The sequence below is a fragment of the Eucalyptus grandis genome, chromosome 5 (genome assembly GCF_016545825.1).
Source record: "Eucalyptus grandis isolate ANBG69807.140 chromosome 5, ASM1654582v1, whole genome shotgun sequence".
Lineage (NCBI taxonomy): Eukaryota > Viridiplantae > Streptophyta > Magnoliopsida > Myrtales > Myrtaceae > Eucalyptus > Eucalyptus grandis.
Window position 1 is genome coordinate 47,986,410 of NC_052616.1, and position 26,419 is coordinate 48,012,828.

Below are 26,419 nucleotides of genomic sequence, written 5' to 3' on the forward strand. Positions count from 1 at the left end.
CTGTCTTTTCCTACTCATAGTATATACTAGTTGTGTGACATGATCATTTTTTTTCAGTGTTATGTTTGTACCAGTATATGTGTGTTTCAAGTTGCCTATTACAATTTTACCGTATTACTAGTATGTCGCTTTCACACCCATCAATTGGTATTAGAGCCATGCTTCCTTGCTCAACAAGTGGCATCAGAGTTAGACAATCAGAGATCGGCTGGACTTTGCTTAAGTCTTTGTCCATTTGCCAAGCCAAGGCGTATGATGACGTGATCGAGAAGATTTTGATGGGTAGCACCATTCTTGAGTACTGAAAGTTTGAAAGTTGCACGCATGGGGAGGGATCACAACAACATTTATTCAAGAAACTTGAAAGAACTTGTGATTGATAGATGTTGGCTAGTCAAAGGAAATGATCCGTTCGTTAAAAATTCTCTACTCAAGATAGAAGCCTTGATGCAATGGGGGTTTCACCATCAGGAAGAGAGGTGTCAGAATTGTGCAGTTAGATGAACCACCTAAACAAAGTCCAGGCTCGATTTGATCGTTCTTACTATCACACTATGGAAGATATTCTTATCTTTTTTGTCGTATAGAATTTATCGTAACTTTTTCTTAGAGGAGACCATATTTGTTACTTGTTTATGGACGACCCTATCATCATTCATAACATTATTCATATGTGGACAGAACAACTTTGTTTACTAATTTTTCATCAGATGGTATCTCTCTACTCTAATTCTTTCAACATCTTTTCAAAAGGTTCTCTAATTTTTCAAATGTAAGGAACACAAGGTATATCATTCAAAGAGCATGCTCAGATTATGCGCTAGTTTTGCATCAGCATTGCAACCACATTGATTGAGTACTATGTATTGAGTCTTGCCTGTTTGCTGCCATCCATAGGCAATACAGCTGCTTTTCGGAACACATACACTATTAAATTATGATGCTAAGTTTGCTCAATATCCTCCATTCGTTCAGATAGTTAGTTTAAGAATGATGTTGAGTTACAAACATAGTTCTATAATTACTAAAATAGTAGCAGAAGCAAATTTTATAAGATTACACAATAGCTATGATAGAGGGTTTAGCCAAAGGTATTATGAGTGACAGACACAAATTGCCTTCTCTTCGTTTCCTATCAATAGTATAGCTTCTCTCCATATTCCACTAGTACTCATGATCCCGCCCTTCTCTTTTTGTTTTCTCGGTCCTTGAAAATTTTAACTGTAGTCTCTCCAAAACAAGCTTGTGTAAGACTGCTTGTGCATAGTTTGATTTAATACACGGTTTGCATTGGTAGTGGATCAAATACCAATAATTTATTTTGTTGGTAATATTTATCGTTTCGTCTTATTACTAATTGTCGTTGTCACTATTTCTGCACTTATTTTGCATTGAGAAAGAGTACATTGATGACATGAAGATATACAAATAAATTAATAAAGCAGGTTAATCTCAGAGTAGATTTGGCTAAAGTTGACCAAGAGGCTATCATAAAGATAATTAATAAACACAAGAATAGAAATATCACATATGCACATTTTACATGCATACAATCATATATACCAATACGATTACTATCTTGATGCATATGATCAAACACAAAGCTATTACGTCTATAAGAGTTTCTCCTTTAGATTGGCAATAAATCCTAGAGAACGAATGATAAAATTAAACATTTTTAGATTCTTGTATATCTATACATCATTAAGTTTTTTGGCTATATGATACTATTTTCAATAATATGAAATATAATCTCATAATCTTAAATCTACCATTTAATTGCAAATTTCAAATCTCTGATATTGGAAGATAGTATTTGTTCTTTAATGCCACCTTGTCACTATATATCTAGCCAGTCATATCGATTATAGTAATCCCAAAGATTGACCCTTTCACACGAGTGTTTTGTACATTGGATTGGATGCATCATTTAACAGTGATGCATGGAGAAGTGAGTAAATTTTAAGTGAGAGATTTCAACATTCAAATGCAAAGTTTTTGGATTGACTACACCATGTAATCCATTCAACCCAAAGTACAAACAATCCAAACCAGACATTTGGTTCTCTTATATGTGGAAATAATAAACATATAGGCATGAAGCAAAAGTTTGGCACCATCGAATAGCTGTCAAAGCTTGCAGAAATACCATGAAGACAGTTATCCACCCAGATAGAGGATGGGTCAATATCTTTCAGTCGATTCTATCTAACTCAATAGATAAAGAGGTAACTTTCACTCTGCTTTTTCTCTTCAATGAATGCCCGCCTAGCAGAAAATGTTCATGGCAGGCATAAATTATAACTCTCCAGAAAGGGTGGAGCCTAAGAGCTTCAGTCGAAATGCACATATGGGTTGCTTCTCACACTGATGCCTCCTGCAGCTTCAAGCATTAGAGGTCCACCCATAAGAGCAACATGAACATTACCGTCGCAAGTTCACAAACAGACGTTCATTCTGAATCTGAGATTTCATCTTCATGCTTGTCCAAGTATGTAGACCAGGGCCTGCTTTCTTGCAGCCAAAACACAAGCCATGCCCCTACTTGCTGTCGCAAAAAAAAAAAAAAAAAATTAACTTGATTTCACTCCAGTGTTCCTATAATATGGCCATAACTAATGTGATGTTTTGATAGCTCTGTAGGGTAAAAGTAATAAGTACAATACTTGCATCACGCTAAAACACAGGCCGAAGCAATACTTGTGTACCTCAAGAGGCTATGGTATGCATGTGAACCATGAATGCTCTACAATATCTTGATATACTAAATACCATGATAGCATCTATCATCATGAACATGTATGTACTAGTTCTCACTCAGTAACTCTGACCACCATAAGAAGATAATTATTCTTTTTGTATTTGTCTGGCCACTAAGATTCATCTTTTTCGCACTTTGACCTCCCAATTGATCTAAATTAATAGGAAAACCTAATACCTTAGTATTTTTCTTCTTCAATTAAAAAAATACCCTTCTTTGAAGCATAAATTTGCACGTTTCCAACCATCGAAACAAACATGAAATGGTCCATTAGAGAGGCACGACCGCAATGTACCAACACCAGTCATATTTGAACTTGTGTACCTCAAGAGGCTATGGTATGCATGAGAACCACGAATGCTCTACAATATCTTGATATACTAAATACCATGATAGCATCTATCATCATGAACATGTACGTACTAGTTCTCACTCAGTAACTCTAACCATCATAAGAAGATAATTATTCTTTTTGTATTTGTCTAGCCACTAAGATTCATCATTTTCGCACTTTGACCTCCCAATTGATCTAAATTAATAGGAAAACCTAATACCATAGTATTTTTCTTTTTCCATTAAAAAAAACCCTTATTCGAAGCATAAATTTGCATGTTTCCAACCATTGAAACAAACATGAAACAATCCATTAGAGAGGCATGACTGCAATGTACCAACACCAGTCATATTTGAACTTAAGAGTAGGTTGTAAAAGTGGAAATTTAGTAAGGAGCATCAACAGGATTAATTCAGTTCCACCACCTAGTCCATGAGATAAATTTGTTACTGACACTAGCAAGTTTATCAAACAATGATACAGAAAGGAAAGACTATCGGCAACAATAAGTTTCCAAACATCCAAACTGCAAATGGACATGGTTAGAAGCTCCAAGAAAATAGTGTTCAGAGTATACAATTTATGGCATGGCAATGAATTGATCCTTAACTCGATTGTATGTCGGTGTAAAAAATTCTTAACAAGGGGGAACTGCAGTATGGGGAATGCTGCAAATCTTCTCATTCAGTGTAAGATAGAGTGCTAGATGTGTAATTTCACTGGGTTAGTGTTTTAGGAGGGAGAATGAGACAACTGAGCAAAGTGTTCTCACAAAATAGAAGCAAAAGTGGCACTACTAACCCATTAGGGTCATCAAATGCACATTTCTTAACATACATAAAAGTACAAGGCTCCTAACTATCAAGATATGGAGGAACTTTTGAAGTAATGGTAAGTCAGAAAGTAAAACATCCTATAAAATTGCAGCATGAAATGGCATGTAAATGCACATAGGAGGAAAAACTGAGCTGCTACTCCTCCTTGTGCTAATGAGGAGCAAGTAAAACATCATAAAAAGCATGAAAAACATCCTAAGATAAAACTGACAAGTTACCTTCGTGCTGATGAGGAGAGCAAATACTAACAAATAGGAAGAACAAAAGAACAAACGTCTATACAAGAGGTTGAACGCTCTTCCTCTAAGATTTTGGAAAGCCCAGAACAGGTCCAGACTAGTTGACAAGTTCACTAGGTTACCAATTGACAGTACACTTGGTCACTTGTTCAACAGGGTCAATAACACCAGTTCTTGACTGCTACTGTTTTTCTGTGAAACTAGACTCGAACGAAAAGCACAATATCCTCATTTTTTCTTTTCATTTTGCCACTAATGTCTTAAATAGTGAATTGACATTTATTGGAACACATAGAACTCAGGAGCATCCCATACTTATCACAAGTAAGGAATCAATATGCAAGCTTTGGATGCACAAGTTACCTTCAGTTGGTACAATTCCCAGTTTATTGCACAAGTGGGTGCACAAATGGAAGGTCATTGGCCTGCAAGATCATCATCCAGGCATCTCCCAAGTTTTCACGAGCACATTCATCTTATTTAGCAGCATAACAATTTGATGTTCCTGTTTCCAACAGAATATATTAGCCACATCTGCAAAGAAGGCTTTAAAATATGATATGCTAGGCTCTTACCTTATACAGAGCCAAATCCACACAATAGTAATTAGGAGGGATGCACAACAAGATCGCTTCCAAAGGCCTTCTCTGCTTCACATTGCTTGAATCATTCACAAATCACCTCACCACTGCTATACCATTTGTAACATCTAAAAAAGACTATTTGGAAGGAGGTATAATCTGTAAATCCAATTTCATGATTCATTAGATGAAGCCAATTCAGAGGCATCCTATAGATTCATACAAAGAAACGAAGTAGTTGTACTCTGCACATGTAGATCTCTGGAGAAAATTGTAGTTTCAGATTAAAGGTATATAACTCATGGAAGGACGGTGAAATGGGAACATATCCGGTGGATGGTAAAATAGACATAGGAAGAAATTGTGGCAATAAATTCATATCAAGATTTTTTTTTTTAATAGTAAAAAGGCATCTTGCTTCCAGCTGTAATGACTAAATTATTTCCTAATCTAGAGAAATGAGATACTGTTTTTCCATACACAATGATCATAAGCTAAATAGAAAGCCCAATCCGACAAGATCACCCAACTTAAGTTCCAATTACATTGTCAAGTAATCAACCTGAGATCAAATACAAAACACTAGAATGTTAGGAAAAGGGTAAGTGAAAAATCACTGACTACAAAACCCAAATGACAACACCCTACCCCCAAAGGTTTCCATTTCTTTTTCTCCTTCTTGCATTATAGTCTCAAAGTTCTGGCTAATCAAGCAAGGGAATGAAAATATTTGTAAAATTTTATGGTAATAGGAAAATGGATAGTAAGATCTACAGACAAACTCAAATAATTGATGAGTTGGGTAACACCAAAAGCACAAGCTTTCAAGTAAAGGATTGCAATGTTCTCACAAACCAATTTTGAACCGGGGCAATCATACTCAAACTCTTGTTATGCATACAAAGAGATCGAGAATTTCGCATTTGGTACACATATCAGCCATGAGGACCAGACTTGAAAGGAGGGAAGAAGCAATCACTTCAAACAATAGATAACAGTAATGTTTGTCCCATAATTCATATTTCTCCCACAGAGATGGCATGTGTAAGAACACTTATGCATGGAAAACTAGATATAGCAATCAGATGAAGAATCAACAATAAAAGAGCAATAAACAACACATTTAGGTAAGAATTCTATGCAAGAGCAAGATTCCATTACATTTCACATTTCTAATTCTTTTGCTAATACCTATGTTCCATCTATTGAAATTCCTCCACCACTATCCTTTGTAGATATTCACTGTCCCCAAATCCTCCAAATTGCAGTAATTCTCCAGCGCAATAATGTATGTAAGACATCTCGCTGACGTGACTGACAAAACACATCAAGGCAGAAAAGCGCAAGAAATTACAATTGATCTTTCGAAAAGTGAGAACCTTCCAATCCAATGAGAAATGACAATCAACCCGTTAATTTTAACCCTTGTTTTCATGTGGATAGCTAAAATAGTGCTGGACCAACAAAAACCACGGTTGACACTCAACATGCCACCCTACCTTGAGTCAACCTTATCTAGTTGAAGTGCTCTAAGTATTTATGGGGATGGTAACAAGATGACATGAAATGAAGAACTAACCCACAAACCAGGAGTCATTTACAATCGCATATCATTAGTTTAGCAACTAATTCAGTCACATTGGATTAAAGCAGATTCAGTTGCTAGAAAACAATACTAGGTTGACAGCATATCATTTTGCATTTAAAGCATGACCAGTTCCATTAAACCATAGTATTAGAATTCTCTAGCACACAAATGGATAGCACAACGCAGTGAAGGCCTACCAAAATAGCTGCTAGAGTATATGAAGGCAATACTAAACTGAACATACTTTGTAGTATCCAAAGAATACTAAGCTGACGAACTTTCTCTCTTCAAAGCAATTACAAGGAGACTGTCCACAACCTCTGCCAATTGAAGCGATGAAGCACCACCTTCGAGTCCTTTGTGACCGTCGCCAGCCAACACTTCTCTGGTTTCCACTCCATCATCTTCACCTACCAATCAGAAATCAAGCAAACTTCACAAAACCGATTCGGACCAATCAAGTCGACCGCCCATTAGGTCACAAAAGAACACTGGGAGCTAAACCTGAGAAGCCAGTGGTTTTTCAAACTAAAGCTGAAATGGAAGCACAACACATTGTGGTCCTTTGCTAGTTTCCATAGCTAAAGCTCTGTGAGTAGCCGAAAACACAGCACCAACACTATAACAAATCACAGGGATGCAAGCTGAAAGAGGGCTTGTGAAGGTTAGAGTTCAAAGAACCCAAAGGAAACGTGGCCTGACAACATGCAAATAACTTTTACCATTCCAAGGATGCATTGTCGGGGTTCGGAGAAGTTCAAGAAATGTGGAGCTCCTCATCCTTCTATGATTTCAATTCCTTTTAGAAGTGCCTTCTGAAAGCTCTCTGGGATGCTACAGCATTTACATCAACCGGTGGAATGATAATCGAATCCTGCTAGTGAGTCAGACGAAATCAATCCAGTAACTAACATCAACGGACTACTAATAATACTCCAAAGTTTATGGAACTCTGTTTGTCAGACTTGATATTCTTTTTGAACTCTTTGGATCCAACTAATGGGGCTTCTAACGTCATCAACCACAAAAGCTTTGATCAAATTAGCATAGTGTATTCAACTCAAGATGCTTTCTTTTGTGGGACATACTATGACTCTTTTCCTTATCATTATGTGCTATTGATGCATTAGAATTAATGCAAGACAGTTTTCAAATGGCATATAGGATACTGAAAAGTTTCCTCAGGAAACTTAAGGAAATGCTTCCTGTGTTTTTCTTTTAAGCAAGTGCACTAACAAGAGCTTATGCACAATATAAGCAATCATTTCATAGCACATCAGATTATGTCAAAAGACATTCTAGTTAATGTATTGCCTGACTCAATAGTTCAAGTATATGACAAATGGCTTTACCCACTCTACAAACATCAAGATGCATTCTTTGGGAGGCTTGGAGTAGGTATACCCTGGATTCAAACTAAATGAACATGGATCCATGGTCAGAAAAATTCGAATTGTAATTTTCTCAATCGAGATGTTTTTGCTTTTACCCCGTTTGCTAGTTCACTCACGACCACACCACTAGGCAAAGAGCTTGTGCTTGCATTTAGCACTTCTAAATTAATATGATTATCTTAATCTCCTAATGAAGACAGTTCTGTGAGATAAAACGGGTGGAACACAATGGTTGGACAAATTTTATCCCAAGTGAGAAGCATATGCATACTAAGGGATGCCATATCAACATGCTTCTTTTGCATTGTAAATTCACTCTTAAGTGTACTTAGAAATATGCAGTCATGAACTGCATGCTGAGCGTAGAGCAAACTAAAACCTCACATTAGAAGGATTGCCATATAGGGTCCTTCATTTAGCATTTTCTTCGACCTATACAATGACTTTTGGCATGCTATCAAAAACATGTACACATCAGTTTTAGCATTTAGGATGAAGGATCTTACTTGAAAACTAATGTCAAATGATGTGCTTTGAAAGCCTTATCATCTATTTCCGCTATTGACATGATAAGCAGAACCATTTTGCCAAAGCACACATTAACTTCCATGAACATCTCCCCCCGGATTCCTTGAATTCAAGTAAGAAAACAATGGTGACACTATCAACCAGGAAATAATAATGACAAGATCATAAATCTTGAAAGATATTGCAAGCGGGAAATTTAAATTGAAATTGGGCATTAGATCTCAAAAGAGCATAGGTCGATTACCTGCTTTATGTACCTTCATTAGAAAATGTGGATCCCTCATCCAAGTCGTCCAATCCTCATCCAAGTCAATTTGAGTCGTCCCGATATAGTATCCGATTTCATCCGCTCCATCCATCTGCCATCTGTAATCTGATAATGTCGATAAATCCGCGTTCTAAATAATTTTGGAATTGTTTTGAGTGACTTGCATCCAATGATATTCAGTTCTTCCAAAAACTCCAACCTATCAAGGCCTTGAATTTCGACCAAGTTTTCACATCTCTAGCTTCTAATATCTTCAGACTCTCGGATTTTGGAAGGAGAAGCCTTTCAATTGAAGTGCACCAAGAGATATCTAGACTTTCCAAATACTCCAAACTATCGAGCCCTTGAATTTCGGCTAAGTTTTTGCAACACCAAGCCTTTAATTTCTTCAGCATCCTGAATTTTGGAAGGTCTAGCCTTCCAATTGAAGTGCACCAAGAGACATCTAGACTTTCCAAATACTTAGACCCATCGAGCCCTTGAATTTCGGCTAAGTTTACGCAATCTCCAGCTTGTAATTCCTTTAGCCTCCCGGATTTTGGAAGGTCTAGCCTTACAAATGAAGTGCACCAAGAGACATTTAGACTTTCCAAATACTTAGACCCATCGAGCCCTTGAATTTCGGCTAAGTTTACACATCCTCCAGCTTGTAATTCCTTCAACCTCCCAGATTTTGGAAGGTCTAGCCTTTCAATTAAAGTGCACTCGTTGATATCTAAACTTTCCAAATACTCCAAACTATCAAGCCCTTGAATTTTGGCTAATTTTACACATCCTGTAGCTTGTAATTTCTTCAGCCTCCCAAATTTTGGAAGGTCTAGCCTTTCCATTGAAGTGCATTTTCAATATCTAGCTTTTCCAAATACTCCAACCTATCAAGGCCTTGAATTTCGGCTAATTTGTGGCATTCACTAACCTTCAATTTCTTCAAACCCTCGAGTTTTGGAAAGTCCAACCGTTTGATTGAACCGTTGAATGCGATATACAAGCTTTCCAAATATATCAATTTGTCAAGAACTCGAACTTCAAGTAGATTCCCGCAATCGTTGACAATTAATGTCCTTAGATGGATAAACTGCGAAACGTCCAGTGTTTTAATAGATTCACATGCTTCGACTTCCAAGGATTCCAACTTGAAGGGCGTGTTTAGAGATTGTGGTGATTTCGATTCTTCAACGTCCATAGGTTGGGAGCATTGTGAACTCTTTAATTGCGTTGATGGAAGCTCAGGGATGCGCTGGAGAGATTCGCATGCCCAAAGTCGTAGTTCCTTGAGATGGGCTAGGTGGGAAAGCGAAGGGAATTTGTGGCTTTGACAGGTGACCTCCAAATCTATTAAGTCGGAAGGTAGGTCCGGTAGCGATTGGAGCTTAAAGCAGGATTTAAAATTAAGGATTCGTAGGGAAGAAAGATTACGCATGCTTTTGGCCATTATCCTTTTCAGATTTCCGCAATCGGAAGCACGTAACTCTCGGAGCTTTCTCAGACTCCCAATACCATTGGGTAATTCTTCTATATCACTTTCAGAAATATCTAGAATCTCTAGATTCTCCAAATACCCTATGCTATCTGGTAATGCAGAAAGGGACTTAGTGCACTGTAGAATGAGTTGCTGCAGTTCTTTTAATTTACCTATTTCTGTTGGAAGCTTCGTGAGGCTGCTACAACAGTGTAACTCCAAGCGAAGGAGGGCTCCCATTTCTCCAATTGAAGCGTCGATTCGCTTTAGTTCAGAACAACCATTGAGGATGAGAACCTCTAACTCCTTGAAAGCTGGGAGGAAGTCCGTATCTTCCAAGCAATAACAAAGTGAAAGGTTGAGATATTTGAGCTTCTTTGCCATCTGGTAGAAAATAATAATAATAATGATTGTCGAGGGGTGAGTCCAGTGGTTATGATTCAAAAGAAAGCATAAAAGGGATTAAAAAAAGACTTTGGTTCTTACCCTGAAAAAACTCCATCCTTCCCATTTCTCATTTATCTTATCAAATGACAATTCGATAACAGCTAATTTCTTTACATCAAAATTGTTTACTTCAAAATTTGCAGGACAAATTTGCCATCGAAGCCATTTTAACCCCTTCATTAAGTCCTTAAAATCTCCACTGAGATGCACATTTATCATGTGAAGATATCTTAGATTCGTCAAATTCTTAAATTGTTTTTCTGTGTAAATGTCACCATCTTGCTTGGCTGTTTTGCTGGAGCCTTTTAAGTTGCCCTTCGCAAATTAATGGCCTCAATCTTGTCCGTTCCCTATAAGCAAGAATCAATGTTCATTAGTACTATATCCAACTAAAGTAATCGAATATTATTGTTCATATATGCTTTTTTTTAAAAAACCCAACGTGTGACAAATTACCCCAAATATTTTTTTTTGTTATACTTGTGACAAATTTCCATTTGAAAAACCATAAACTAGCATTTATCAAATTTAGCCCAAACTGATTTATTTGATGTAAAAAACCCCAAACTAATAAATTTGTAACAAATATACGCTTTGCTAACTTGGATTAATCTTCAAAAATTCTTTCTGGAACTGTCCCAAATTAATTCATTATCACACATTTAATTTAAGACATGCATGCAAAGCATGGAATTGTAATCAAATTGTCAAAAAGTTTTTAATGTCAAAAATGTAGTACAAAAGACATAATAAATAGATATTGGATGTGAATTTGTTAATATAAGAATCGGCTCTTGAGATTCTACATGGGTCCTTGAGATCGCACATACGCGCTAGTCTATTGAGCAACAACTTGAGTCAACCCAAATGATGAATTCTAAGTAGTGGAGTCAAAATTATGGTTAATTTCACAAACGCAAATACAATCACATACTTAATTATACAAAATAGAATTTGAGTACTTTTCTCCTGTACTTTTTATGAAGAAAAAGTAAAACATTTCTCTTTTTAACAGTTGCATAAAATACGCTGAATGTTACACGCACCCGTATATTCTTATTTGGCAAGTTTTAAAGCCAGTCCTTGTCCTACGAATATTGGTAAATGGAATTCCTAACGAAATATTACACACAATAAGAATCCCTTCCATTCTCCATTATGGAATAAAGACTAAAATTTAATGAGAAATGCATGCATGGTTAGTCCTATTATATTAATTATAACACCTGATTTAACATGAACGAGAAGATTATAATTCTATCATTTATCTATCCTTAGTATTTATGGTTTACAGGAGCATAGTCAAATTATTTAATGCATGTGTCGAAGACGTAAATGGAGCAATTATAGAAGTTCAAGATCTTTTCATAATATACACTCTCAAGAAAAATCTTAGATAACACTACGATACGTATTAAGAGAGAGCAAATTCCCTACTTCTAATCATGTCAATGAAACATTCGAGGGCAATCCTAATATGAGGTTCTCAATTCACTACAGCAAGCTGTAAGTAAAGGACCAACATCACTCTAATAGTAGAACATGTACTGAGTGAGCAAAAGGAACAAAATGGCTACCTTATTTTCATTTAACACTTTTAGGACTTCCTTGGAATCCCATAACCTGCTACGGTATTGAGGATACTGTTGGTTTTCCTCATGAACTATTTCCCTACCAAGATCTCTCAGTTGGTCATGCATTATGAACTTATGATCATCTCCAATTTTTATTACTGACTTGAATATCAATACTTCAATTCCCTCCTTTGGGAAAAAGCCACAGGCATCCCACATATGAGATGTGATTCTTCTATTAGTGCCAATGAAAAAACAAGCGATATCCAAGAATATTTGTTTTTGTCCATAGTCTAATTCTTCATAACTTATCCTTAACTTTTCTCGCACTTTCTTATGAGGGACTTTTTTTAACTTGTCTATTGTGCCTCTCCAAAATGTTGCGTTTTTTCCACACAAAGATGAACCTAAAACCTCAATAGATAAGGGAAGCCCTCCAGTGGTGGTTATAGCATCATGAGCGAGGTCCTCAAATTCACTTGGAGGAGAAATTCTTCGAAATGCATGTCTACTAAACAAAACCACAGAATCATTCTTATCCATTACTTCTTGTTCATATTTGAAGTCCACCCTTTCATTGTCAAGAACACTATTGTTTCTAGTGGTAATAAGGATCCTACTTCGAAAAGAAAACCAATTATGGTTTCCAGCCAGAACCTTCAACTGATCATCATCATCCACATCATCAAGAAGAATAAGGACTTTCTTATCTTTGAACTTGGATGAGATGAATTCAGTCCCCTCATCCTTATTAGAAACTCGAATTTTTGGTTCAATATATCAGAGATCAATTGATTTTGCAAAAACTCAAGTCCATTGCGCCGGCATGATTCTCTAATATCTGCAATGAAGCTACGATACTTAAACTGATTGGAGAGCTTGTTGTAGATGGTTTTAGCAAGAGTTGTCTTACCAATGCCTCCCATTCCATGGATTCCAATAAATAGGATAGCACTAGAATTATTATCTACAAATTTCATAACCTTCTCCACGTGACCATCAATTCCAACCAAATTTTCGGGAATAACCAACCGAAACTCTTTTTTCAGCTCGTTCAACACTTTTTGGATGACCGATTTCACCAATTCTCCTTCATACCTATCAAATGTGACAAGTTCAAACATTTGGCAACATTAATTTTATGATATTTGTCTAATGAGAACACAATAATAAACAAATTTGCGGATAAATTGAAAAGCTTAAAAAATTGCTTTTGTCAGACCTCCATGTATTATCTTATCTGCTAAGACTAAAGTGGGAAATGTTGGTTCATATGGCGTGCCCAAATCCATTATTACTTTGACATAAATTATTGAGCCGGAAGAAATTTGAGGATATCGCTAATGAACTTTGAATTGAATTTGTTATGATTCGGAATCAAAATTTAAACTCGTTATTTGTTAAAGCAATCAGGGATGATGTGGATGACAGGATGTGGCTTTGAAAACTTTCTAGAGTAAAAGTCGAAGAAGCCAGCCCTAGTGGGGAGTCCAACCATCTTTTGTATAAATATGACATAACTTTTGATGCAAGAGAAATTCGTGACCTGTAATATCAAACTGGAGAGGCTTTCAAAGTGCTATATAGTGAAATACTTGAAGACAATTGAGGGAATTTCTCCTTATTTGCACAATTCTACATAACGTAACATAAACTATAAACATGAAAAAGAAATGGTACAATGTTACAAAATATTTGGATATTAGAGTAAAAATTCATTCAAAAATTTTTATTTCCAAACGAATAGAATCATAAAAACATAATTAGATTGGTCAATATCAATAAAGCAAAAAACTTAAAAAAGGATAACTTATAGAACTCATGCATCACAGAATCTTACTACCAACAAGATCTTATAAAAAAACAAAAAGAACGAAAATGAAGCGAGTGAGAATCAGAACAACCGGTAAACACCCCCACACATAAAAAGAAAGTACATAATGTTTTGGTGAAAAAATTTACCCATCCGCTTCGTATCCTTTCAAGGTGCCGACTTCAAGGAGTGCTTTCTCCCATTTCTCCAGAATCGTTGGGTCGAAACCCCTCTCACGCAAACGCCTCTCACGGTGACGAAATACGTCTTTAAAACTCCCAGTTTGAAGTCTCACGTCAGCTGGCTTCACTTTGTAGAATATAGGCAACACTATCTGCCCGTTATTATTCTTGCACTCCATTATTTGAACCAATTCATCCAGGCACCAACTACTTGTACCATAATTTTCGGAGAGAATGGGGATGAGAATCTTACTTTTTGTGATGGCTGCCAAAAGCTCTGGTTTGATGTTCTCGCCTTGGGGGAGCTCCTCATTGTCTCTGAAAACATCAATTCCAGCATCGAGGAGTCCATTGTAGAGGTGATCGGTAAAGCCCTTTCGAGTATCTGGACCTCTGAAGCTCAAGAAAACCTCGTGGCAGTTTCCAGTCAACGCAGTCAGCAAATTAGATGCACTGTTGTTGGTTTCTATCATAGACAAACTAGATTCAACGGAATTAGTTTCTGTTAGCACAGCCAACGAACCAGATGCGCCAGTAGCAGCATCATCTGCATTTCCACACACACTAGCTTTCTTCTTATTCAGAAAATATAACGTAAGCCCGAGGAGAAGGATTGGTGCCACGAGCTCGGCGAAAGAAAGCCCAAAAATGAGACGATGCATTTCGTCTTTGCTTTAATCTTCCCTTGATTTTCGCTTTCAAGCGTGAGGAAGGAAAAACCAGAATGCTTCTCGGGAAACAAGAAATTCTTGTTGCCTATTCTATTGTGATATGTTAAAATTTCAATACGGCCAAAAAGTAGTGGATTTGTTGGGAAGATGAAAAGTGCAGACAAACTTATGACGAGACTGTGACATGCACTAAAATGAAAAGTGGGAGAGAGAGAAAGGTCCAATATGTCCCAAACAGTGCTCGGAACAGATAAAAACATCAAAGCATCATGATAGTGAAGAGGGCACGCTTGGTCCATTGCTTAGTTCGCTGTTCATTGAACTGTCCTTTTCTTTTGTTAATTTATTTTCCATCAGCGACAGTATTTTTGTTGAATAAATTTAAATTCTTGATCCCACTTTGATTTTTTTTGGGGTACTAATCCCCCTTTGGATTTCTTTTGGTTTTTTATACTTTGAGCCATTTAAATATTGTACCGTTAAATCGATAAACTTGATTTTAATACTAAAATATTATATTATTAACAATCATTTATTCTTAAAAATTATGTTATTTAAGTGTGTTAAGGATCATAAAAATTATCAAATTGCTATATATATATATTCATTTTGTATGTGAGCACAATGAGAAGAATGTTTTTTTGGGTCTAGCCATAATTTATCCTCTCTCTTTTTTCTTTTTCTTTTTTGTTTTGTTGAGCTTTAATTTCTCCTTCAAATACATAAATAAGTCAAAATGTCTTTTTGCTTTTACTTTTACTTTATTGTTTATATATATGGGTTAATACACTGAAAACTCCAAACTGATACATTTGTGACAAATTTACTCCGAACTATTTTTTTTACCATAAAAAACTTCTAATTTGTATACTTATGACAAATTTACCCCAAACTAATTTATTCGACCAAAAAAAACCAAAACTAGTAAATTTGTGACAAATATATCTTTCACTAAATTGGATTAATATCACAAAAAAAATTACAAAAATTGTAAACTATGACAAATATAGTGTAAAATCCAAAATTGGTATACTAATCAACTTTCACGTGTCATTTAACATAATAATTTGATAATAAAATTTAACGAAAACTAACAGAGGGTAAATTTGTTATAGTTTATTAGTTTTTGGTAAATTTGTGGTTTTTGGTGGTCAAAAATAGTTTGGAATAAATTTGTCATGTGTACGGTTTGGAGTTTTTCGGAGTATTAACCCTATATATATTTCTTTGTTGGTTGGATTAGATTAATCCAACCACATGGGACACAACAATAATTCAATGCCATAATGCGGTGGAAGTTTCAATGCATAGGAAAATCCAAGGCAGTCTTATCCAAGAAGAAGAGAACATGTCAGGAAGTTTCGATGCACGGCTATGAAGAAAAAACAAAACCAAAAATAAAAGAATTGTTATTATGGTATCATACAATAGGGGTGATCCATTGTAGATCCGGTCCCGTCTCGCTCAGGAACCAAGAGCTAGATTGGAAGATGAGCTCCTAATTTATGGAATAAGGATCAAACCGGTTTGTCATGGGCACTAAAAGCGATACCTAACAACCGATCCTATATAGGAAGAAGAGAAAATGGGTGGGGCCTACCACCTAAATCTTATTTCTTGTGAAAATGATACTTTTAGCATGAATGCATACCCCATCATAGGAACCTTTTTCCCTTCATCCTAGAAAATTAAGGAACTAGAAATAGGTATTTTTTTTATCGTATTGAATAACAATTTTACCTCATCTCATTCATAGAGATCATAATATTAGGTAAGGGTACAGTGAATATTTTAAGAGAGGGCAAGAAGTTCTCAAGTTTTCTGTTATATATTTGTATAAATAGATAATGTTTAGAACTTAAATAAAGCTTTTCAACCATAGACACTTCACTGATTATAATTCCACAAAGTTTATAGAGCTATTTCCTTACCTACATAGTACCAATAATCACCTCATCTTTTGGATTACGATAATTTTAAAAGTAAAGTACTTAATTTCAAATATGTTGAATATATAATGAATAAATTTGAATTTACATTTTTTTTTTAATATTATGGAACGATCATGCCCATGCTTCTTCTAAAATGAATTTATATTTTTGTTTGGACAAAATGATAATCTAGAAGAGTCCAAGCTCTCGTGTACAAGCTTTTATGGTGCCTACATGCACAAGCCTTCTAACAAAGTAAACTTTTGATCATCGTATTCCTGTGAATGTTCGATTTTAATCCTTATAAATTATTTTAATGACAACACAAGTCAAAAATATATTTGTTGGATTGATTAAATGTTTTTGACCCTTTAACAAATTAAATTCATTTCCTTAGATAATCCAAATCAATCACCTATTTGTGTGCCTTTTTTGGCTAGTGAATTGAATAAGCGAACTAATCTAGGAGGACCGATTCCTAATTTCCCAATCAAACACAATTTCATTTTGGACATAACTTTTCATATCACTTTGTTGATGTGGATTTTTTTTATTGACATAGAAATGCCACGTCAAACAACTAACAATGTTTTCGAATGTAAGGTTAACAATGTAGATTTGAGACTAGTCATGTTTTTTTTTTTTTTTTTTTTAAACTCAGTTTTAGGATTAGATTTAAAATTTGAGATTTTTTATACAAAACAATTGGTGGCGACTTAGGACTCAATCCAAAGTTGAGGTTTTTTATTAAATAAAAAAAGTTCAAAGTAGAATTAAAATTGGACTTGATATATGAGAGTTTTTAGGACATTAGGCCTATATAAAAATAGGGAAGAGAAAATTGAGGAGTATAAGCTGGTTTAATCATCCAGTGGCAAATTTGTAATTAGATAGCGTATAATTTTCTTTCTGCCCCTTTGTCTAGTGGCTATATCTCACAATCCTTGCTACTGCTCTTCTTTACCAAATTTTTTTTGCTCACTTCTTATTTCGAACAAGAGGCTCACCATTTTTCTATCTACTTAATTGTCAAGTTATTAATTATTTTTTTAAATGTCAACTTATTGATTTTATTTTGTCAAATTTATTAATCTCACGATTTCTTAATCAAACCCAAAGCCAAATTAATAAATCAAAATTTACAATTTTTTTGGACAAATGTTTTTTCTTGGTTTAGCTTAGGCGTGCATGTTGTTTATGTTCCTTTTTTTTTTTGTTTATGAACAAAAATTTTATTTTTTTGTTCCTGGGAACAAAAAAAAAAAAAAAAGAACATAAACGCGTTTGTTTGTATTTTTTGTTCAAAATCTGTTTTTTTATTCCCAAAACAAAATTGAAACGGAAATAAGAAACAAAAAAAGTTATTTTTTGTTCCAAAACACTTCGAAGAACAAATTTTCTCTCTCCTCTCTTTTCTTCTCTTTTTTTCTTCTTCTTTTCTTCTTCTTTTTTTCTTTGGCCGGTCATCGACCTCGGCCATGGCCGATGGACCTGGCCGTTGAGGGCTGGCGACGCTCGGCCTCATCGGGGCCGCGAGCCTCGCCGTGGTCAGGTGAGGCTATCGGTGAAAAGAAGAAAAAAGAAAAAAGAAAGAAACAAATAAAAAGTAAAATAAAAATATTAAAAAATTAAAAGAAACAAAAAATATATAAATTTACCAAACGTGCTTTTATTTATTTTTTATTAAAGTAACGAAATTATCAAACTCGTCTTTCTAGTCAAAAATTATTCTTCGAATAGAAATATTTTTTTTATTTATTTATGTTTCCATGAAATAATTTTTGAATGTAAATGTTACTAAACGCGTTATTAGCAATTGCTTTAATACTTTGCCCTTCTTCTTGATCAAAAAGTGGGCTTTAAGAAAACGAAAAAGAAGAGATATAAAAAAAAAAAGAGAGAGCACGCACCAACAACAGAAACGAAAAGAAAGGGAAAAGACACGGGCTTCCTCACGCGTGCCCCCAACAATTCTCTCTCTCCCGGTCTTTCCATTCTTTTCGTTTCACCTCCTCCACAAGAATCTGCCTCCTCTGTCCTTTCTCTTTCTTTACTTTTGCCGACCACTTCTTAGTTTTTCTTTATTAAAATTCTCTCTTTTGCCGACCATAACCCGCTCTATGTATTTCCCTTTCTTCTCTCTCTTTTTTTTTTTTGCTGTAAAAGTATTTCTCTTTCTTGGCCGTGGAGAAAAATGCCAGTCCCACTTGGCTGAGAATCCTCTGCTTTTTTTTTTTGCCCAGATTTTCTCGTCTTCTTTTGGCCATAAATTCTGGTCCTTAATGTCGAGATTGCTCCCTTGTCAAGATAAAACTGCTCTCCCTTCACCTTGTCCTTGAGGTTTTTGCCCTTGTTCAGGGCGAATTTGAAACTAAATATAAAGTTCAAAATTTTTTAAGACGAAAACATTAGGGGATGATTTAACATTGAGTCTAAAATTAAGGATTTTATGAGATAAAAAAAAAGGTTTGGGACAAAATTAAAACAGAACCTACAATTTGAGGGTTTTTAAGAGATGCAAAGGGAAAAGGGAGAGCATGCACCAGGAGAGAAACGAAAAGAAAGGAAAAAGAAGAAAAAATGAAAATGAAAAGAGAGTGGGTTTTGCATGCAGATCTCCCCTAGATTTACTTCTATTCGCAGTGTGCCGGATAAGGATTTAAGTCATCTGTTCGTCTAATTGGAGTGGTTTTTGAAATTAGAGTACAAATTAAAATATTATATGAAATTTATATTGCGAAATTCAATTTTGAAGTTGTGAAGCTGTGAAAGTAAGGATATTGTGAGGCTGTGACGTAAACGGGAGTTGATCTGAAATGACATTTTAATAGACAAGGTCCGATAAAATTTCAATACCCATATAACGGTGGATTTGTTGGGAAGAAGAAAAGTGGAGAGACTTGGGACGAGTCTTCGTTGAACTTAGTCCATTGCTTGCACCACTGGACTTTCCTTTTTCCTTTTGTTAAGTTATTTTTCACTGGAAATGGTATTTTTATTGAATATTTTTAAGCTCTTGATCCCACTTAAAAATTTAATCTCTCTCACTTTAAGCCTGTTAAATATTATAATGTTAAATCGATAAACTTCATTTCAATACTTATAAGTTTAATGAGTTAACACCCAGTGGCCACCATTCCAACTTGGAAAGGGGAGGTCGGGGGTTCAAATCCCCACATTCTCAGGAGAGGATTGGGGTGAGGACGATTTCATTTTAAAAGTGAGTTTCGACTCACACGCCCTGCAAGAAGGCAGTGCAAAAGTCTGAGAATGAGTGTTAGAGTAGGATTAGAGTAGGACTGACAAAAAAAAAAATGAGTCTACACATGCAATTATCAACATACTATATATATATATATATATATATATATATATATATATATATATATATATATATATTTTGTACCCAAGCATAATAAGAAGAATTTCTTCTGCTATTGTTCTGCCTTAATTTTCCCTTCAAATTTCATAAATTAATCAAAATGCCTTTTCGTTTATGCTCTTACTTTATTTTATATATATATATATATATATATATATATATATATATATATATCTTTATTGATTTGATTTATCTAATTCAATCAATTGGCACATAGCAATAATTCAAACTTGCGGAGGTAGATATTAATTACTAATTCGTTGACTGGGACCACCAACCGTGCATTTATAGTCTTTGCCTTCATGGCGGGGAAGCTTTGATGGGGTGCATTTATAGTCGTTGCCTTCACGGTGGGGAAGTTTTGGTGGACAGGAGAATCCAAGGCGATCCTGCCCGGAAGAAAATAACATGTGAGCAAGTTTCGACGCAAAAGCAATTTAAAAAAGTAAAATAAAAAATAAAAGAGAACTACTTTATTGATATCCATGGAAAACGGTCATAATTGACGAATACGTACAAAGCATCAAGACAATTGCTGCACCATTGTACTTTCCTTTTCTTTTTTTTAAATTTATTTTTCATCAAAAAAGTTACCTTTGTTGAACATATTTAAACTCTTGATCCCAATTAAAAATTTACGTTGATCCTATTAAGCAGCCAATGGCATTGAATTAGACCCATAATAAATTACCCAAAGGTGTTTGGCGTGATAGACAAGTTGTCTTCTAGACATTTCCTATCAATAGTAAATACAATTTCTTGGATTCCCCATTTTCTCTAGTAATAAATGTTTTCCTAGCCTTAAGACATGATCTTGTTTTCATTCGATCCTCAAAAACTTTTAATTGCAATTTCTCCAAGACGAGCTTGTGTAAAACGGCTCACTCCTTGAATTTAAATTTTACATGAGGTTTGCACTGGCAGTGGACCTCATAACAATCATTTATTTTGTTGGTAATATTATTATCTCATCCTATAATAATGTTTGACATAAGTATCTCTGCACTTGCATCAAGTAAAAATATATATTATTTTCTGGGAAGAGAGGGGGAAGAATACATTAAAAACGTGAATATTTGGAAGGGCAATAAATAAAGGAGGATTTAATTTAAGAGTAAACTCAGCTGAAGTTCACAAAAAGCTATCATAATGACAGATAATAAACATGAGAAGAAATATCTCAAATGTGCACATACATTCTCTTTCCTCGAGATTGCCAATAATTCCAAGAGAAAGAATAATACAATTAAACAATTTTAGATTCCTTAATGTTTTTGAAAAAAGATTCCTTAATGTTTGAACATCATTAAGTTAAGGCTACACGATATCCTTTATTAAGGGTATGAAATCCATTAAACGACCATCTATTTGAGGACTCCAAAATCTGAGATTGAAATATAGCCTATGTTATTTATTGCCATCTTAAAACCATATATCTGGTAAGTCATGTTCCACACAAGAATGTATTGTGTACATCGACATCGGCACAGATGCATCACTTAACAATGACTTGTGGAGGAGTGAGTCAATCTGAGATTTCAATATTCAAATGTAGAGTTTGTTAGTCAAGCACACTGCCCAAACCATTGAACCCGAAGTATAGATAATCCCAACCAAATATTTGGTTTTCTTACGCATGAAAACAATGAACATATACAGATGAAGCAAAAGCTTGGCACTATCGAGCAGGTCTCGAAGCTTACAGCAATACCATGAAGACAGTTACCACCGCATAGAAGCCATGGCTCGCCATCTTTCGGTCAATTCTATCCAACTCAATAGATAAATTGTTACCTTTTACTCCACTTTTTTCTTCAACAATTGCCCGCGTAGCAGAAGAGGCCCATGGCAGTTATAGATTAAGACTTCTCGAAGAAGGGTGGAGTCAAAGAGCTCCAGTCAGAAAACCCACATACATTGCTTCTCACACTGATGTCTGCAGCTTGAAGTATTAGAGGCCCACCCACAGCAGCAACTCGAGTATAACCATTGCAAACTCTTGAACAAACAGTCATTCCGAATCAGAGATTCTTCTTCATACTCGTCCAGTATGTAGATCAAGGCCTGCTTTCTTGCAGCTAAAACACAAGCCACACCTCTACTTGCCATCCAAAAAACATCAACTTGATTTCACTCCGGTGTTCCTTGGATATATGGCTATAAAAAAAAATGCAACACTTGCATTATGCTAAAACACGGGCGGGGAGGCAAACTTTGTGTGCCTAAATAGGCTATGGCATGCGTGTAAACCATGAATTTTCAATAGTATCTTGCTATACTAGATACCATGATAGTATCCATCATCATGAACTTGTAAATAGTGGTTCCCTATTAGTAACTCAAACTGCTATGCACCTACCATAAGAGAATGATTATTCTTTATGCATTTGTCTGGCGACTATAGATTCATTCTTTTTGCACTTTGTCCTCTCAATTGATTTAAAATTTAGGGGAAAACCTAATATTTCAGTATTTTACTTCTTCAACTGAAAAAATATTTTCTTTGGAGCATACTTTTGCACTTCTTCAATCTGTAGGAACAAACACGAAGTGGTCCATTAAAGGCGCACAATGTACCTATGCCAGTCACATTTACACTCTAAGAGTAGGTTCTAAGTGGAAATGTAGTAAGGAGCATGGACAGGATTAATTCAATTCCAACACCCAGCCAACGAGATAAATTTGTTACTGACACTGGCAAGTTTATCAAACATTGATACACAAAGGAAAGAGTATGGGGCAACAATAAGTTTCTAGACATCCAAAAGAGGAAATGGACATGGTAAGAAGCTCAAAGAAAAAATCTTCATCACTATACAATTGATGTCATCACAATGAATTGATCCTTAGCTCAATTGTATGACTGTCAAAATTTTCTTACCACTAATTGACAAGGGAGGAACTACAGCATGGGGAATGCTGTGAAGCTTCTCATTCTCCATCTCCAGTTGTAAGATAGGGTCCTAGATGTGTAGTTTCAATGGGTTAGTGTTTCAAAAGTGAGAAGACTATAACCAAGCAAATGTCCACACAAAATATAACCCATGAGGCCTATCAAATGCACATTAACCTATATACAAGTACAAGAAGACTCTAGCTGTCAAGATATGTTGGAACTTTTGCAATAACAGTAAGGCAGAATGTAAAACATCCTTTGAAATCATAAGCATGTAATGGCATGTACATGCATTATGCACATAGGAGGAAAACAAAGCTGCTGCTACTGGTGCTGATGAAGAGAGCAGATACATAATAAATAGGAACAATAAAAGAACAAACATTTTCAAAACCAGACCAGTGGTTCAATCGGTCAGACTGGTAGAACTATTGCATGTGATGTCATCTGATAGAACACTCTGCATATATTAGATTACAAACGTTCATAACAAAAGAAGCCTAGTGAGTCGAAAGACACCATAGCATTTTAATAGATTATACACACTTGATGTCATCTTAATAGCATCCTGTTCAATTATCTAATAGATTGGGCCAATATGGTCAATAATTAAATTATCCACCACAAAATGAAGAAAGAAGACACCGGAGCAAATGGTTGGCACGCTTGTTAATTACAAGAGGTTGGAGTTCCAAACCCAAAGCCAACTCCAACACTACTCCAATTTTTTTTTTTTTAAGGCCCTGAACTAGTCCAGACTTGTTGCTAGGTTTCTTGACCAATACTATTTCGTTGGGAAATTTGTCGGACACCTAGTTCCCCATCGACTTCCTAAAATTCTTAAAAGAACGGGAAAAACACAATATACTAGGTTTTTCCTTTTGCCATCAATGTCTTAAATTGTGAATTGACATGATAAGAATAGAACTCAGGATACTATGATTAAGAAATCAATATGCAAGCTCTGAATCGATGAGTTACCTTCAATTGGTACAACTCTCAGTTATTTGCACAAGTGGTTCCTGCAACATGCACAAGTGGAAGGTCACCGCTGCAAGATCATCATTCGGCATCCCAAGCCTTTCACAAATATCATTCATCTTATTTAGGAACATAATAATTTGATCTTACTAATTCCAACATAATGTATTAGCCACATTTGCAAATTTGGGCTTTAAAATATGATACACCAAGCTTTTACCTCATATAGAGCCAAATCCACAAAACAGTGACCGGGAGGGATGCACAACAAAATCCTTCCAAAGGTCCTCCCTACTTCACATTCATTCGTAGGTCTCCTCACTACCGCCATACAATTTGTTACATCTACAAAAGACTCATCAGGTATTTGGAAGGAAATGTAATCTGAAGCAAATTCAGAGTCATCCTGCAGAGCCAGACAAAGAATGATTAGCATGAAAAAGCATTTGTACTCTGCACATGTGGGTCTCTGGATAATATATGTAGTTTCAGATTAAAGGTATATATGTCATTCTAAGCAACCTTATCATGTCTTATCCAAAATAGTTCAACTTCATGTCGTAATTTAGTGTCACTAAAGCACCCCATACATGATGAGAGGTAGGCAAGATATTACAATGGTTGTGAACAAAAGATATCTAGAAAGGTAGAGAAATCACAACAAAGATTGCAACATGCATACCGGCTTCACAACAGATGAGAGCACCCTTATAAATTGCTCAACCTTTACAAGCAGCATTCTAGCCTTTTCTATTGCATTATCCACCAGTGTCTCATCCAAACCAGTACCTAGAAAATGAGAATGCCATCTTGAAAGACCCTTGAGCTCACCCATTCTAAAGCCAATAATCTCTACAGCAGGCTGCTAAGTAAATAACAATACTTCAGTATCTTAACCCCATATGTCAAATATCATCTCTCATTAAGAAAACTGAGGCACACACTCATGAGGGATAAATAGCGTTGACCACACAAGTTACTTGCTGGAACCATCGAAGGTAAAAGTTTGCAAAAGAAAATGTTTTACACAGTAAATGGTCATTACAAGCCATCTTCATCTTCTACACACTATGTTTGAACTAAGCAACATACTCTAGAGTGTCTGACAAATAAAATTTATACTGGAAAATTCATTAAAGAAATGGAGCCTAGTCTGCTATCCAATTCATGCAAGCAGGATAGAAGTTTGGAATGTTCAAGTGAATTATCAAGTCCTGCCCAAAGTCACTGTATGAGAGAGAGAGAGAGAGAGAGAGAGAGAGAGAGAGAGAGAGAGAGAGAGGGGAGGGCATTTATGTGATAGTTGTGAGCTGTAAGCACAATATTGACAGGAAATGCTAGTGTGTTCAAGGAGACAACCCCTAGCCCTTCTGTTGTTAGCTTGGGTAAGGTTAACTTCTTTGCAATATTCAAATATCAAACCGCATCTCTATCCAACAGATTCGGGAAGGGTAACTTCATTATAACATTCAAATATCAAACCGCATCTCTAGAGGAGGTACTTGATTCAAAACTCTCCCTACTACCAATTTACCTCCCCAATTATCAAATGTTTACACTTCAATCAAAAGAAAAGTCCCAGCTTACAAAAGAGCATTTAAACAGTAAGCCACATCTTTATTTCATAGCTTAATCTTTTTATCACTTGTCAATTTTTCCACAAAATTCTACACCGTCATGAATGCACATTTTGAATAGACAAAAGGAGAAAGAAGCCCTAAAGCATTGATTGGCAGTACCATGGAGTTAAAGAGAGTTCATAAGCCTTGGCAAGAAAGAAATAGGCAGGCTTTTAAAAATGAGGAAAGCTCTATAGGTGCTGTAAAAGATATTGGCTTACCACCTTATTTTTTTCACATTGTGGTGGCAGTTCTTTGGACACCAAGTCTTTTTTTAATTTTTAAGGTAAATATGAACTTATAGGTGGTAGTTAGTAAATAGGAGGCATCCCCTTGGTCCTTTTTAATAGACTTACTAATCAAAATATAAAACAGCAGAGTATAACCTTGAAATATGTAACTAGAAACGTCATTTCTCATTATAGTAGTAATCAAGAAATATAAGTAGCATGCACATGAGAGTCATTGTACCCAGGAGAAGCACAGGATCTAATCTCATTAACAATAGCCCTATAGTGTGCATGTACATGTGTGCACACCTGTGTAAGCACATGATCACATGCATGTGCACGCCAAAGCACATGTTCACAACACACAAAAATGCCCATATAAATGGAGAGAGATCTGGCAGGGGAATAAACTGGCAATATATTTTCTCTAGATAACAGAGGATTTTGTTGAGAGAAAAAGTTCCAGTACATCAGTATATAAGAGAACAAAACAAAAGAAAAACAAACAGAAATAAAGCATTAGAAGATATACATAATCAAAACATGATTCTGAAAGCCGGTTAAAAGGTACCAACACAGAAGCAACCAAAGATTCCAAACCCTACATTTTGTTGCTTTCTTTCCTAAGGCATCCCATGAGACAAAGGTGCCACACTTCAGAACTTCTTAGAAATTGATCCTCCTAATTAGGCATGCCAACAGTTA

The 26,419-nt window shown here is 35.5% G+C and overlaps 2 protein-coding genes and 1 long non-coding RNA gene across 7 annotated transcripts in view; all 3 read right to left on the reverse strand.

Moving 5' to 3' along the window:
- Positions 1-1,982: 1,982 nt before the first annotated feature.
- Positions 1,983-26,419, reverse strand: part of LOC104442430 (anaphase-promoting complex subunit 4) — a 73,772-nt gene continuing 49,335 nt past the window's right edge. For 2 of the 5 annotated variants that reach the window (XM_039312642.1, XM_039312643.1), the window contains exon 20: positions 21,666-22,093. In XM_039312642.1, coding sequence (XP_039168576.1) covers positions 21,888-22,093 — 206 coding nt within the window. In that variant the 3' untranslated portion in view covers positions 21,666-21,887. Of the gene's footprint in view, positions 2,549-4,533; positions 4,676-21,665; positions 22,094-26,419 lie in introns of those variants that run through there. The other 3 variants (XR_005551181.1, XM_039312644.1, XR_005551182.1) reach the window with 3 other exon arrangements.
- LOC104447149 (disease resistance protein RUN1-like) lies at positions 12,253-14,695 on the reverse strand. The gene is made up of 2 exons (XM_039312651.1): positions 13,972-14,695; positions 12,253-13,107 (listed from the first exon to the last, which is right to left on the reverse strand). The coding sequence occupies exons 1-2, from the start codon at positions 14,664-14,666 to the stop codon at positions 12,669-12,671; spliced, it is 1,134 nt and encodes a 377-aa protein (XP_039168585.1). The 5' UTR covers positions 14,667-14,695; the 3' UTR covers positions 12,253-12,668.
- On the reverse strand, positions 22,339-24,339 carry LOC120293418. The gene is made up of 3 exons (XR_005551222.1): positions 24,086-24,339; positions 23,866-23,906; positions 22,339-22,951 (listed from the first exon to the last, which is right to left on the reverse strand). It is a non-coding gene; the product is annotated as an uncharacterized LOC120293418 (long non-coding RNA).

Coding starts and splice junctions, on each gene's coding strand:
- LOC104447149 (XM_039312651.1), bottom strand. CDS start 14,666: ATGCATCGTCTCATTTTTGGGCTTTCTTTCGCCGAGCTCGTGGCACCA. Junction 13,108..13,971: donor AAAGGATACGAAGCGGATGG/GTAAATTTTTTC, acceptor CACATTTGATAG/GTATGAAGGAGAATTGGTGA.